General features: G+C 48.5%; 1 protein-coding gene across 1 annotated transcript; it reads left to right on the top strand.

The window, feature by feature from the left end:
- Window positions 1–8402: 8402 nt before the first annotated feature.
- LOC140847129 (zinc finger protein 541-like) lies at window positions 8403–13033 on the top strand. The gene is made up of 4 exons (XM_073226363.1): window positions 8403–8556; window positions 9113–9201; window positions 11299–11783; window positions 11892–13033. Exons 1-4 carry the CDS (start codon window positions 8403–8405, stop codon window positions 12112–12114), a joined length of 951 nt encoding a protein of 316 aa, XP_073082464.1. The 3' UTR covers window positions 12115–13033.
- The last annotated feature ends 2207 nt before the right edge of the window (window positions 13034–15240 follow it).

The following is a 15240-nucleotide window of genomic DNA, read 5'->3' as shown; positions in this document are numbered from 1 at the left end:
CACCATTCTGCCTCTTTTAAGGTTGTTTACTTGGTATATATTTTCTGTCCTTGTATTTTCAAACTGCTTGTGTTTTTTAAAATAAACCATGTTTCCTATAGATAATATTAGTGGGATCATACATTTTTTATCTAATGTGACAAACTCTGCATTTTGATTGGTTTATTCAATCCAGTGTCATTTGATGTTACATTGATATAGGGAGGTTTACATTTGACATCATGCATTTCATTCTCTGTATGTCCCTCGCCTTTTCCTCCTTCTGTTCCTCTATGCAGGCTTACTTATGTATTAAGTATTTTCTATTGTAACGTTTTAATTCCTTTAGCTTTTCATGTTTTTCTTAGTCCTTTCTTAGTGGTTCCTCTATGACGTAAAATTACATCTTAATGTCATCATAATCTGTTCAGATGTATATAACTTAAAGTGAAATACAGAAATGCTACTCCTATAGAGCTCCATTTCTCCTAACCCTTTTGCTTTTATTATTTATATATCTACATAATATATGTATGTGTGTGGGTGTATAAACCCAGCAATACATTAATTCTTAGATTATACGGATTTGTATTATGGAACGAGAACTGAGAGAATTAAGGAAAGCAAGCATTCTTTCTGTAGTTTGTTATATAAAATTTGTAGTTACCATTTCTCATCTCTTCATTTATTCCTGTGGACTTGAGTTACTGTATGGAGTGTTATTTCTTTACTTCTATGCATCTCCCCTTTGTTGTGCTGCTGTTGTCATATACATGTATATAAACTACAGGCCTATAACAGTAGTGTTCTATTCATCTACTCTTTAAGTCAATTAAGAAAAGAGAAAAATATGCAATTATACTCACTTTTATAATTAACTATATGAGTACATTTACCAGTGTTTTTTGTTTGTTTGTTTGGAGTCAGATTACTATCTCACGTCATTTTCTCTTTCAGTCTGAAGAACTTCCTGCAGTATTGATTTTCATTGTGGAGGTGTAATTCACATGTCATACAATTCATCCCTTTAAAATACACAACACAGTGGTGGTTGGCATATTCACAGAGCTGTGCCACCGTTGCTACCATCAACTTTCTGATATTTTCATCATGTCCCAAGGAAGCCCTGTGCTCAGCAGTCACTCTTGTTCCCCCCTCCCGACCCTGTCCCCAGCCGTAGGTAACCACGAATGAATTTTCTGTCCTCCATGCTCGGCTCTTCTGGACATTTCGTATAAGTGGGCATCATACAATGTGTGTTTCTTTGTGTTTTCTTCCAGTTAGCATGAAAGCTTAGGGTTTCACCCATGTTGTGTATATCAGAAGTTCATATCTTTTCATGGCTGAATAATTGTCTCCCCTTAATGTTCCTTGTAAGACAGGTCTGCTGGCAACAAGTTTCCTCAGTTTTTATTTACCTAAGTATGTCTTTTCCCACCTTCATTTTTGAAAGGTAATTTGCTGGATGTAAGATTCTTGGTTGAGCTTTTACTTCCAGCAATGAGATCATGTTGTCCCACTGCCTTCCAACTGCTATCATGTCCGATGAGCAGTCAGCTGTTAGTCTTACTATTGTGTACATGTATGTCACGTTATTTTTCTCTTTCTGCTTTCAAGATCTTTATCTTTGGCTTTCAGTATTTTGCCTATGATGTGCCCAGATGGAGAGCTCTTTGTGTTTATGCTACTTGGAGTTTATAGAGTTTCTTGGATGTATGTATTGTTTTTTCATCACATTTTGGGCATTTTCTGCCATTAAATACTTTAAATATTTCTCTGTTCCTTTCTCCACTCCTTGTATTCCCATTACACGTGTTGCTGTACTTATTAGTGCCCCACATTTCGCTGTGGCTCTTCATTTTCCTTCAATCATTTATTTTTCTCTCTGTTCTCCAAAATCCATAATCTCCATGGATCTAGCTTTAAGTTGGCTGCTGGTTACTTCTGCCAGCTCAAATCTACATTTTGGTTATTGTTCTTAACTCCAAGATTTCCATTTGGTTCTTTAGAAACAAAAACAACTTCTCCCTCTTAATAGTATTCTCTCTTTGATGAGCATTTTTCATTGTAACTTCCTTTAGCTCTTTAGGCATGAGAGGTGGGAGTAGGGGGACCCCCTGTGTCCCTGGCTGCACCTCCCTGGAGTGGAGCACTCCAAGTAGAGCTCCTGATACACAGTTTATTCATCTTGCTTAACTGAGACATTACACTCCTTGGTTAGTAACTCCCCCTTTCCCACAACCCTAACTCTGGCCACCACCATTCCACTCTTTGGTTATATGGATTTCACTATTTAGATCTACTTGTTAAGTGCATTCATGCAGTATTTCTCTTTCTGTGAGTGGCTTATTTTATTTAATGTTCTCAAGGGGTTCATCCATGTTGTTGCATATTGCAAAATCTCCTTTTTTAAATGCTAAGTAGGGTTCCATTGTATGTATAAACCACACATTCTTTACCCATTCATATGTCATTGGGCATCTTCGTTGTTTCCACATCTTAGCTATTGCAAATCACGTTGCAGTGAACATGGGAGTGCAGGTGTCTCTTTGAAAGCCTCATTTCCATCCTTTTGGGTCAATACCCACTAGTGGGGCTGCTGGATCATATGGTAGTTCTACTGTTAGTGTTCTGAGGGAGCTCCCGACCTTGCAATCTTGGAAACCCTGCTTTCAGCTGCTCTACAAAGGCAGGCAGAGGGGCCCCTGCATCACTTCCAGTCAGTGTTCCTGAAGCTTTCTGTTGCGTGTTTTCTAGATCAAGTGGATGACTCTTCTGCCAGTCATGTTATCAAGGATGACACCAAGCCCCGCATTCGAATGTGAGTTAGAATAGACGTGGAACCTGGGGGTCCTACAAAAGTGGGGATATTTTTACCCTCCTTGTGTTCCCCCAGAGCTCCTTCCTTCCAGGGGCATTAGCTTCTCTCTGGGAGAGAAGTGGTATATTTCTCTGGGTGTATGTGGGAAGTTCAACCAATATTCCTTCTATCTGGGCATCCCACAGTTGGGCCCACGGGGACAAATGCCCAGGACCTTGGGGTTAAAGGTAGAATTGGTGATGGCACATGTGAGGCTTGAGTATCCATGGAATGTGACTAGAGGGATGTGGCCATGGGTGTAGAAGCATGCCAGGCATCAGCATACACCTTCCCTGTCCTGGAACCCCAGAGGGGTACCTGAGGGAGAAACCTGGTGATAAAGAAAATTGGAGGAACGGAGTGTAGCTGGACGGTATCTAGAACACTTGTCCATGTCTTTCCGGGGTGACAAATACTCAGCAGATGCATCCGGGAGATGACAGAGGTCTCCACAGAGTAGGGTTGTGACCTGAGAGCAGGGCACGTCACACATCTCCGTCTTATTTCCCATCTTAGTCACATGTGTATGTCTTGTGTGTGGCCTCATTTCAGGCGCATCAGGATAGGAAAGAAGTTTCAGGCCGAGATCCCGGAGCTCCAGGAGCGCCCTACGACTGCGCCCGGTGAACACGGAGCTTCTCTGGTCTGGAAGCCATCGGATGATGTGTTGAGCCATCCACAAACACAGGATAGAGGTGGCTGAGACATGGGGGCCAAATTTCCAAGGGTACCCCCCCTTCCCTCATCTCCAAGGACTTTCTCCTCCCAGTCCTCACCTGCACCAGGAAGCAGTAACCCTGGGTGGGGTACCCGGCTGTGGGACCAGGGCTTCTCCTCCCACCCCCCCATTCTCCTCATGTAGTAACTAGCCAGGCCATCCTGAGCAGGTGCCAGGAGCAGGGTTTCAGCCCTTCCTCCCTGTCCTTCCCGTCACTTACAGTGAAAAAAGAGAACATTACGCCTACACAGCTCTATTTCTCCGAACCCTCTGGCTCTAGTTATTTATATGTACCTATATATGTATGTGTGTGTGTGTATAAACCCAGCAATTCATCAATTCTTATACTATACAATTTCATTTTATGTAACGGAAACTGAGAGAGTAAGGGAATGCAAGGATTATTTATACAGTTTGTTATGTAACATTTTTAGCTACTGTTTCTCATCTCTTCATTGATTCCTATGCATTTGAGTGACTGTATGGAGGGCTATTTCCTTACTCCAATGCATCTCCTCTTTGTTGTGCTATAGTCGTCATATATATGTTTATAAATTACAGGCCTATAAAAGTAGTGTTTTATGCAATTACTTTTTAAGGCAAGAAAAGAGAAAAATATGCAATTATACTGACTTTCATAATTACCTATATACGTACATTTACCAGTGTTTTTTGTTTCTTTGGATTCAGATTACTATCTCATGTCATTTTCTCTTTCAGTCTGAAGAACTTCCTATAGTATTTTTTTCATTGTGGAGGTGTAATTCACATGTCATACAATTCATCCCTTTAAAATACACAACACAGTGGTGGTTGGCATATTCACAGAGCTGTGCCACCATTGCTACCATCAACTTTCTGATATTTTCATCATGTGCCAAGGAAGCCCTGTGCTCAGCAGTCACTCTTGTTCCCCCCCTCCCGACCCTGTCCCCAGCCGTAGGAAACCACGAATGAATTTTCTGTCCTCCAGGCTCGGCTCTTCTGGACATTTCATAGAAGTGGGCATCATACAATGTGTGCTTCTTTGTGTTTTCTTCCAGTTAGCACGAAAACTTAGGGTTTCACCCATGTTGTGCATATCAGAACTTCATTTCTTTTCATGGCTGAATAATTGTCTCCCCTTAATGTTCCTTGTAAGACAGGTCTGCTGGCAACAAGTTTCCTCAGTTTTTATTTACCTAAGGATGTCTTTTCCCAACTTCATTTTTGAAAGGTAATTTGCTGGATATAAGATTCTTGGTTGAGCTTTTACTTCCAGCAATGAGATCATGTCCCACTGCCTTCCAACTGGTATCATGTCCGATGAGCAGTCAGCTGTTAGTCTTACTATAGTGCGCATGTATGTCACGTTATTTTTCTCTTTTTGCTTTCAAGATCTTTATCTTTGGCTTTCAGTATTTTGCCTATGATGTGCCCAGATGGACAGTTCTTTGTGTTTATGCCACTTGGAGTTTATAGAGTTTCTTGGATGTATGTATTGTTTTTTCATCACACTTTGGGCATTTTCTGCCATTAAATACTTTAAATATTTTTCTGTTCCTTTCTCCACTCCTTGTATTCCCATTACACGTGTTGCTATACTTATTGGTGCCCCACATTTTGCTGTGGCTCTTCATTTTCCTTCAATCATTTATTTTTCTCTCTGTTCTCCAAAATCCATAATCTCCATGGATCTAGCTTTAAGTTGGCTGCTGGTTACTTCTGCCAGCTCAAATCTACATTTTGGTTATTGTTCTTAACTCCAAGATTTCCATTTGGTTCTTTAAAAACAAAAACAACTTCTCCCTCTTAATAGTATTCTCTCTTTGATGAGCATTTTTCATTGTACCTTCCTTTAGCTCTTTACGCATGAGAGGTGTGAGGAGAGGGACACCCTGTGTCCCTGGCTGCACCTCCCTGGAGTAGAGCCCTCCAAGTAGAGCTTCTGATACACAGCTTATTCATCTTGCTTAACTGAGACTTTACATTCCTTGGTTAGAAACTCCCCGTTTCCCGTGACGCTAACCCTGGCCACCACCATTCCACCCTTTGGTTATATGGATTTGACTGTTTTAGATACCACATGTTAACTGCATTCATGCAGTATTTCTCTTTCTGTGACTGGCTTATTTCATTTAATGTTCTCAGGGGGTTCATCCATGCTGTTGCATATTGCAAAATTTCCTTTTTTCAATGCTAAGTAGGGTTTCATTGTATGTATAAACCACACATTCTTTACCCATTCATACGTCAATGGGCATCTTGGTTGTCTCCACATCTTAGCTAGTACGAATCACGTTGCGGTGAACATGGGAGTGCAGGTGTCTCTTTGGGAGACTGATTTCAGTCCTTCTGGGTCTATACCCACTAGTGGGGTTGCTGGATCATACGGTAGTTCTATTCTTAGTGTTCTGAGGGAGCTCCCAACCTTGCAATCTTGGAAACCCTAGTTTCAACTGCTCAACAAAAGGCAGGCAGAAGGGGACCCTGCATCTCTTCCAGTCAGTCTTGTTGAAGCTTTGTGTTGCATGTTTTCTAGATCAAGTGAATGACTCTTCTGGCATCTGTGCGATCAAGGATGACACAGAGCTCAGCACTGAACCGTGAGTTGGAACAGGCTTAGAACCTGGGGGTCCTTCCAAAATGGGGATATTTTTACCCTCCTTGTGTTCCCCCAGAGATCCTTCCTCCCAAGGGGGATAGCTACTCGCTGGGAGAGAAGTGGTAGATTTCTCTGGGTGTTTGTGGGTAGTTCCTCCAATATTCCTTCTTTCTGGGCATCCCATAGTTGGGCCCACGGGAACAAATGCCCAGGACCCTGGGGTTCTAGGTAGAATTGGTGATGGCACATGTGAGGCTTGAGTATCCATGGAATGTGACTAGAGGGATGTGGCCATGGGTGTAGAAGCATGCCAGCCATCAGCATACACCTCCCCTCTCCTGGAACCCCAGAGGGGTACCTGAGGGAGGTACCTGGTGATAAAGAAAATTGGAGGAAGGGAGTGTAGCCGGACGGTATCTAGAACACTTGTTCATGTCTGTCAGGGGTGGCGAATACTCCCCAGATGCATCCGGGAGATGACAGAGGTTTCCACAGAGCAGGGCTCTGGCCTGAGAGCAGGGCACGTCACACACCTCCGTCTTATTTCCCATCTTAGTCACATGTGACGTCTTGTGTGTGGCCTCATTTCAGATGCATCCGGATTGGTAGCGAGTTTCAGGCCGAGATCCCGGAGCTCCAGGAGCGCCCTACGACCGCGCCCGGTGAACATGGAGCTTCTCTGGTCTGGAAGCCATCGGATGACATGATGACCAATCGAGAAACACAGGATAGAGGTGGCTGAGACATGGGTGCCGAATTCCCAAGGGTATCCCCCTTCCCCCATCTCCAAGGAGATCCTCCTCCCAGGCCTCACCGGGACCAAGAAGCAGTATCCCTGGGTGGCCATCCTGAGCACCCGGCTGCAGGACCAGGGCTTCTCCTCCCGCTCCCCATTCTCCTCTGCGGTAACCAGCCAGGCCATCCTGAGCAGGTGCCAGGAGCAGCGCTTCTGCCCTTCCTCCTTGTCCTTCCCTTGGCCTGCTTTTCAGGGAGCTGTGAGGGAGACAGGGACAAGGAGCCCCTCTCTGTGCTTTTGGGGACGTCTCCTCCCCGGCATTCCCTGACTCCCTGTGTCTCCCGTCTTTCATGCTCTTCTGGGGACGTTTGCTGGGAACAGTGACTGAGCTCTGCAACTTGGCCTGCTCCAGCACGATGCCAGGAGGGGGCACCAACCTGGAGCTCGCTCTGCACTGCCTGCACGAGGCCCAGGGCGAAGTCCCGGTGAGCTGGAGGCGGGGGCGGGCTTGGCGGGTCCCTGGGATGCCCCTGCCGTGCTGAGCCTGGGAATCTGGTGCATGTAACGTGCCATCTGCAGGCTTTGCGGCTCATGAAAACTGAAAAAGGCCACCCATCCTTTTCCCCAGTGGCTGTGGGATTACTCTCCTTGTCAGTTGTAGGGCAAGTGTGCAGATGGGGCCCAGTTAGTCAGTCATTTACCTGGGGCAGCAGCAGAGCACCAGGTTCTTCCGAGATCGCAGGGGCAGGGGGAGCGGAGCCGAGTAGACTGACTCAGGTCCTGCACTGATCTGGTTTATCGATGGAGCTTTATCTTTTTGATTAAAAACCCACGTACGAAAACCCCTGATGCAACAAAAATATCCGCTTCCTCCAAGGACCCGCTTCACAATCCTGTAGTTTAGAAAATAAAAAGTCCCACTGTGAGTAGTGAGAAGGGAGGTCATGTCACCCGAGTTAGGGCCCCTGGAGTCAGTGTCGGCAACTGTGCTTTTCCTCAGGTGGCAAGGCAGTGGGCGGCGCAGAGTGGGTGCTCAGCCAAGGAACCAGCACATGTGTTGGCCCTCATGAGTGTTGTGGTCCTGGGGCAGGCCCGGCTTTGGGGCCCCCCTCGGTGTAATGCTCTGCCTCCACCAGTTTTGAAATTAACGAATTTTCTAAAAGGGGCCTGCGTTTTCATTCTGCGATGGGCCCTGCATGTTCCACGGCCCATCCCGGTCGGGTTTACACTGGTGAGAGAGACAAAATCCTGCTCCGTGGGGCTTACATTTTAATTTTAGGACAAAGGGTAATCTGTTTTCAAAAATTGTTTGTGGTTAGTGCTATGAAGGAATAAATTCGCCACTGCTTCCTTCGTTGAGAAAACCCCACTGAGAAAAACCCCAGCTGCACTCAGCAGTATTGCATAGTGACGGAGCGGGTATGTCCACTGCAGCTCACAGGCCGCGGCCAGGCCACAGCCCCACTACGCGCTGAGTAGCCCTGGAGCGAGGGAGGCTTTAGGGGGGCCTGTCAGTGCTTTTCAAATGAATGAAAGGTGGAAGGCAGGCCTCTGCCTCACCTGCCCTCCCTCAGAAAGTCGCTCGCTTTCCTTCCTGCTCCAGGTGGCCCTAGAGACCTTGCTACTCAGCGGACCCCAGAAGCCACCTACTCACCCGCTGGCTGACTACCACTACGCAGGTACTGGAGAGAGGCTGCGGGAGTGGGTGTGCCTGGCTACTACCTGGGAGCCAGTCTGTCTCGACGGCAGGCTCTGCTTGTGCCCCTGGGCGTGCTCTTGGGGCCCTCCTTCTCCTGCCTTTCCAGAAGGGCCTTTCCTCCCGGGGGGACCTCAGTGGGTGCCTCTTTCTCCTGGCTGGGTCCTCCCTTCCCCCTTCCAGTGCAGTGGTTCCCTCAGGGGCTGTGCCCAGCCAGGAAAGGGATCCCCTGGCCAGGGAGAGGTGAAGGCGGGCTCAGATGCAGTGGCTGAGCACCCCAGCCTGGGAGTCAGGCAACTGGGGGTCCCTGCCTCCCGTTGGCAAGTCTGTTAACCAATGGAAGCCTTGTTATTGCATCTGTAAAGTGGGGATAGTATTGGTCCCAACCTGCGAAGGTTTTTCTAAGGATTGTATGAGATAAAACAGAATTCTTGGTACATGATTGGTACTCGGTAACGACAGTTTTAAAAAGGGCAGGCTGCATTTCCGCCACGGCTGCGGCTGCAGAACTGTCCTTTTCTCTCCTGTTTCTCCGATAGGTTCAGCCGTCTGGACCCCCACAGAGAAGGAGCTGTTTAATAAGGCATTCCAGGCTCATAAGAACAACTTTTCCTTGATACACAAGATGGTAAGGTGTACGTGGATGGGCTGGTGTAGATAAGGCCTCGTCTCACACCGCTGAGCTGAGCCAGAGCTGGAGGGCCTATTGGGGTGACATGCTGTTCACACTGTAAACTGCTTGTAGTTTATAAAGCCATTGATATGAACACCTTCAGACAGTACCGAAATGCCATCACGTGCTCAAAGCCCTCCGCACCCATCCCCGTCATCCTACTTCTGAATGATGACCTCTGACTTTCGTTGGGCACCTCAGGCATTTGCCCATACAGATCTCCCGTGCATATACACATGTATTTAGAAAAGGATGTGAACATACTACACTTAATGTCTGCTGATGTTTTTTGTTCTTTTAACTTGATATGCACAAAACTGCACGTAACCAAAATGTAAGATTTGATGTTTTGACATATTTATACCTGCAAAACCATCACCATGATCAAGATAAGAAACACATTCATCACCCCCAAAAGGTTCCTCCTGCCCCTGTGGTAAATCCCTTTTACCTACCACCCCTGTCCCTAATCACCTCCTTATCTTCTTTCTGTCACTGTAAGTTAGTTTGCATTTTCCAGTGTTTTCTATCAATCCTGCAGCATGTGCACTGCTTGTCTGCCTTGTGTGGCTTCTTACACTCAGCATCACTATTTTGAGGGCCATCCATGTTATTGTGTGGACCCCTTTTCTTGCTGAGGAGTATTCCATTGTGTGGATGTAACACAGTTCATTTAATCATTCCCCTATTGAGGGACATTTGTAGGGTTTCCAGGTATCTGCAATTTAAATAAAGCTGCTGTGAACATTCACATTCAAATCTCTAAGTGACCAAGTAGTGTTGGTGGCGGGGAGGGCGGTAAATACTTAGGAAAGGAATGAGTGGCTCACATGATAGGGGTACATTGAACTTTTTCAAGAAAGTGCCTTTTCATCTACATCTTCCAGGCGTTTCTTTACCCAGTTTTGGGCCACCTCATAAGCACATGCTGGTCAGCACATTGCTGAATGCTCGAGGGGAGCGCTCCCCCGATCTCTGGAAGTTTCCTCTGAGCTGCTCTCTTTCCTGTCCTGCCTTGTCCTGTGAACTCTCACCGCCTTGTTCCCCCAGAATCCTCCCTCCCATCTCAGCTCAGGAAGCCCACCTGGCTCTGCCCGGATCCCTCTCCCCGGGCCGTGGCCTGGAAACTCTCTCAGGGTGTAGTGTGTAGGGACTGGTAGCTTACTTTCTGTGTCTCAGTAAGACTTGTTCTTGGCTTGCCTAGCGTCTTCCCAAACATCATTTCACACATTTTGGCTGTTTCTTCTCATTGTTTTGAAAGGGAAGGTCAATGTAGCTCCTGCTGCTCCATCTTGTTTGGAAGCAGAATTCCAAGTTTTTTTTTTTTTTCTAAGGTAGTTATATTTCTTAGGCAGAGGATTCACTACTCTGGCTCCTAGTCTTTGAAGATATACAGAGTTGAAAAAATTTCATACGCAGAAAGTATTTTCTGAAGTGAGCCCCACATCTTAAATGGCCAATTTAATTTTCCTGAGAAATTGTCTTTCTAAAGCAATTAAACTTTCCTGTTCTGCTTTGCTTTTACAGAAGTTATTATTAATGGGGTCCATTCTTAGTGGGGGGAGAGCACATGGTGGGGTCTGAATGCCCAAGGATCTGACTGTGCCCTCAAAACCCCCTCCTCCTCTCCTGGGCCTCCTATCTCTGCACTGCAGGGCTCTGCCTGGCTGCTGCAAAGGCTTTGTGGTCTCTGCTGCTGAGGGCAGCCTGCTGCAGGGAGTCCCAGCTGGTAAATGCACAGCCATTAGGCCTGACGTCACAGTGAGCGCCTGTGTAGGGAGCCCTCGTGTACACCTTCCCGTAGGGAAGGCCTCCCGGGACTGACTTGGGGCTCAGAGAGCGTGCAGAGCTTGGACGGTGCTGGCTACGGCGGCGTCACCCTGAGCCCCTCATCAGCAGCAGGACTCTGTGCTTCTGTGCTCCTTGTAGCCCAGGGGCGTGCCAAGCCGAAGGGGAGAGACATTCCAGGAGAGCTTTCAGGAAGTGACTGGCCCCACGGCGAGGGGGCGTGTGGGGCAGTGCCCAAAGCCCGCTGCTGTTTTCTTTCACCAGGTCCAGACAAAGTCGGTGGCCCAGTGTGTAGAATATTACTACACCTGGAAAAAGAGGGTCCGGTTTACTACATCTTCTTGGGCCCCGGGACTGAAAAAGAGCGTCAAAAGGAAGCTGGCCGAGGCAGACCCCACAGAAACAAAGGTAGGGGATTCTGGGGCAAGGCGGTCTCACTGGAGTTCAGTGCTGGTCTGGACAGCTACTGGCCACCCAGTCGGGGTGGGGAAGGGTCCCCCACAGGGGAAAGCATCTCCCTCAGAAGGGTGGAAGGTCGGCACCCTGATGTCATTTCTGCCCCTTCTGCAGGCCACTGCCAGCCCTAAGAAGAGACGCAACCACCATCCCACCCCTGAGTTGAAGACAGAGTCGGAGAGCTGCAGGGGACAATCTGTGGCCAACACCAGCCCAAATGCTGCTCCCAAGCAGACCCCTGAGCCTCTGGGGTGCGTCCAGGGCCAAGGCGCTCCCTGTGGGGAGTGTGAGAGGTGGGCACCAGCCCTGTCCCCGGATGCACCCACACAGCCTGCCCTGTCCCCGTGGGCCCTCAGCCCAGCTTCCCCTGCTCTGACCCGTGTCCTCTGCTGACTCTTCAGGGTGTTTGACAAGATGTGCACTCACTATGCCCACATGAAGCGGCACCGAAATGAAGACCCAGTGGAAACAACTGTCGGGGAGGAGAGGCCAGCGAAGGCCTTTAAGGTGGAAGAGGAGGAGAAGGAGGAGAAGGAGGAGGAAGGGGAGACGGGGGCTGACATGGGCCCCTTGCAGGGGGATTTGGGCCGTGAGCCGGGGTCAGGCAGCCCGTCATTGGGATGAGGACCTCGGGCCCAGTCACCTCTCCCTTCTGCCTCCCCGAGGAGTCCAGGGCATCCCTCTGCCTCCAGCCCCACTTCCCCTGCCCCCCACTGACCAGCCCAGCTTGCAGACCTGCGTGAGAAGCGCCATCATCAGACACTGTTACATCCTTGTCAGCTGGTGCCAGAGGCCCCGGCCCCTTTACGTGTGCCCTGTGCCTTCATACCACAGTCTTGTAATGACTTGGCTCATTGTTATTTTTTTTTTCCATGTCAATCTGTAAACACTATTAAGTTTTGTTCTGAAGCAGCTGTCTTCTGGCTTCTCTGGCCTGTTGAGCCAGCAAAGGCTTTAGGGCTCCTGCCACTCACCAGGCTCCTGAGTCTCCGCCCTGGAGGGGCCGCGTCCTCGTGCATCCCGGGAGCCGGCCCTGAGGTGCCTGCCGCAGTGTGTGTCCGCACCCGGTCCATGCAGCGGGCCCACAGCGACACAGGAGGGACCCAGGTGCTCCTCTCAGCAAGCTCACATTTTAGGAGCAGGAGAGCAGCAGGAATAAATAAGCAAAGAGGTGACTTTAGCTATTGCTTTGGGCCCTAAGGACAGAAGAGTCAGCAGCGTGGTGAGCAGCAGTCAGGACATGACGGGGGTTCCAGTGTGTCCGGGGTGAAGTCAGGGTCTGCCAGCAGCGGCCAGCTCAGCATGCGGATCGCAGCAGGGACGAGGATCCCCCCCTCCTGCCCCGAGGTCCACACCAGAGGGCACAGGAAAGAGCACGTTCCTCCCTCCCTCCTCGTGTCCCTCTTTAAGAGCGGGGAGGCTTGTAACGGTCTCCAGAAGAAGGCCTCCGGGTCCACTGGTCAGGACGGGGGCCCATGCTCTTTCTAAACTGATCCCTGGCAGCGGGAAGCGATATGGCGCAGTCATCCCCATATCCAAGGTCTCCTCAGGACCGGGGGAAACCAGCATGTTCGCCCAGGTTTCCTGCCTCCTGACGAAAGCGGAAATTCTTCCTGCGGGAAAAGAAGAGGAAGCATGAGCGGCTACCGGGTCGGCAGCCCTTGCGTCCACCACAAGGTGACGGGAGGAAGATAAGGCAGGGGCTCAAATCCTAAAGGGTGACCAGGGTGTGGCCGATGGCGTTAGGGGGACGGCCAGGGAAGTCCACCCAGAGGAGGCTGCTGGGGCCACGGTCTGGACTCCAGGCCACGGCACGGCAAGTGCTGCCACGGGAACTAGCGGAGGGTTCCAAGCTCTGTGGCTGCTGTGCCGAGGTTGCAGGAGGCAGGACGGCAAGCCTGGAGAGGTGACAGAGGCTCTCAGACGACGGTGGCCTGGGCTGGGTAGCCGTAAAGAGGGACAGAAACTCAGGGATTAGGGACGCGTCTCAGAAGGAGACTCAGACTTACTGATGGGTCACACTGTGAGAAACCCACTCACTGGTCCAAATTCACTAAGTGGACACGGAGAGAAAGAGAACAGCAGAGCGAGGCTTTAATGACGGTCTTGCAAGATCGGGTGTCTGGTGGGCAGGCACCCCTGGGGAGTTTGGTGCCAATAATTTATCTCCTAGTCTGCAAGTCCCTCCCCTGGTTCCTCATTGGCTGAGTACTGCAGGGCTCATTGTCTTCCCCGGACGTCGCCTAAACCAGTTATCTTTCCCTTACATTTGTCTTAATCTTATTGGTAGGTGTAAAAAACTCAACCAGGTATAGCCAGGCCCTTATCAATTCCCACCCCAACTCTTAGCCTGAGCAGCTTCCACCATGTGGCCTTTTGTTAATATCTTACTGTTAAAATGTTTTAAACCTCCTGGTGGGAATACATCACATTTAGGTTTTACGTTGTTTTCTAACAATATGAACTTGGGCATCCATTCCTTGTCCCCCATTACCGTGCCCCATACAGACAGCGAGTCCTGGGGCTCTTATTTGCCCTAAGAAAGAGTTGTCAGAATGGGCTGGAAACAAAGCCTGCAAATTCCTCAGCGTCTAAACCCCAGTGGCTGCGGTCCAGGTGTAATGCAGGAAGAACCGGGAAGCAGAACCGGTTCTGTTTCTCTGATGATGCAGCCATGTTGAAGTGCGATTTGGTAAAACTTGGTTAATTAAGTTATCTGCAGATTTCACAGCCTGGCAAATCCAATCTCTTTGGTGCAGAGGCTCACACTCACCCACCAGGGGCAAAGATGTTCATCACAGTGTTGTTTATGGTGGGGGCAGGGTCAGAGGCAACTTGGTGTCCATCACTGGGGAGGAGGAGGTGCCTGTGGGTGTCCAGGACAGAGGATTCCACAGCCCTGAGGAGCAGTGGAGTAGACTTTGCACACAGCAACAAGTGTGGATCTGGTAAAAATAGTAAGAAACAGAGAGAGGCAACCCAGTACCACTGATATAAATTTAAAATTCACACATCCCAGAAAAAAAATACACAGGTTTAAGAACATGTACTGGGGGTAAAATTCCAATATTTCCAGAATCTCTCGCCTGCCCTTAGTGCATCTCCATATCAATAGGTGACTACAAGGGTGGAGAGAGTGAGGGTCTATATGGACCAGAGAGGTTTGGTGGGGTCTGTTTTTACAGCCAGGTGCGAGAGACATGGCGAGCAGAAGTGGATGACTGTTTATAAGCAGTAACCAGGTTTCTTCCAGTTTATCTCCCTTTGACTGATTTTGGCTTCAGAGGTAATTTGTCCTGAGCTGGGAAGTTATTTCCGCCCCCACCTCCACCCCCACCAGAATTACACCTACAAACAAAAGAACACAATTAACAACAGAATGGTGGCTCTGTCAGGGAAGGAAAAGAGTAGGTGATGAGGACAAAATGGAATAAACAAGAAAAAAATAAAAGTACCACTGGCTTTCGTGTGAACCAGAGGTTAAGGGTACCTCTGGGAGCAGACTGTCTGAGTTCGAATAAATTAATTTATTAAGCTCTGCCGCTTAAGTATGGGGTGACCTCAGGCAGATTAGGTAACCTCTCTGTGCCCCAGGTGCCTCCTCGTAAAACAAGATAACAAGAATTCCTGCACTACAGGGTTGCCCCAAGGATTAAATAACATAAAACATATAAAGATTTTAGAATAGTACACAGCAAGCACTATCTAAATGCTGGCTATTTTGCTAAGTTTTATGAACTAAAGATTCTG

The sequence above is a fragment of the Manis javanica genome, chromosome 17 (assembly GCF_040802235.1).
Source record: "Manis javanica isolate MJ-LG chromosome 17, MJ_LKY, whole genome shotgun sequence".
Taxonomy (NCBI): Eukaryota; Metazoa; Chordata; class Mammalia; order Pholidota; family Manidae; genus Manis; species Manis javanica.
Note: the sequence above shows the minus strand (reverse complement) of the source record. Positions and strands in the feature narration are given on the sequence as shown.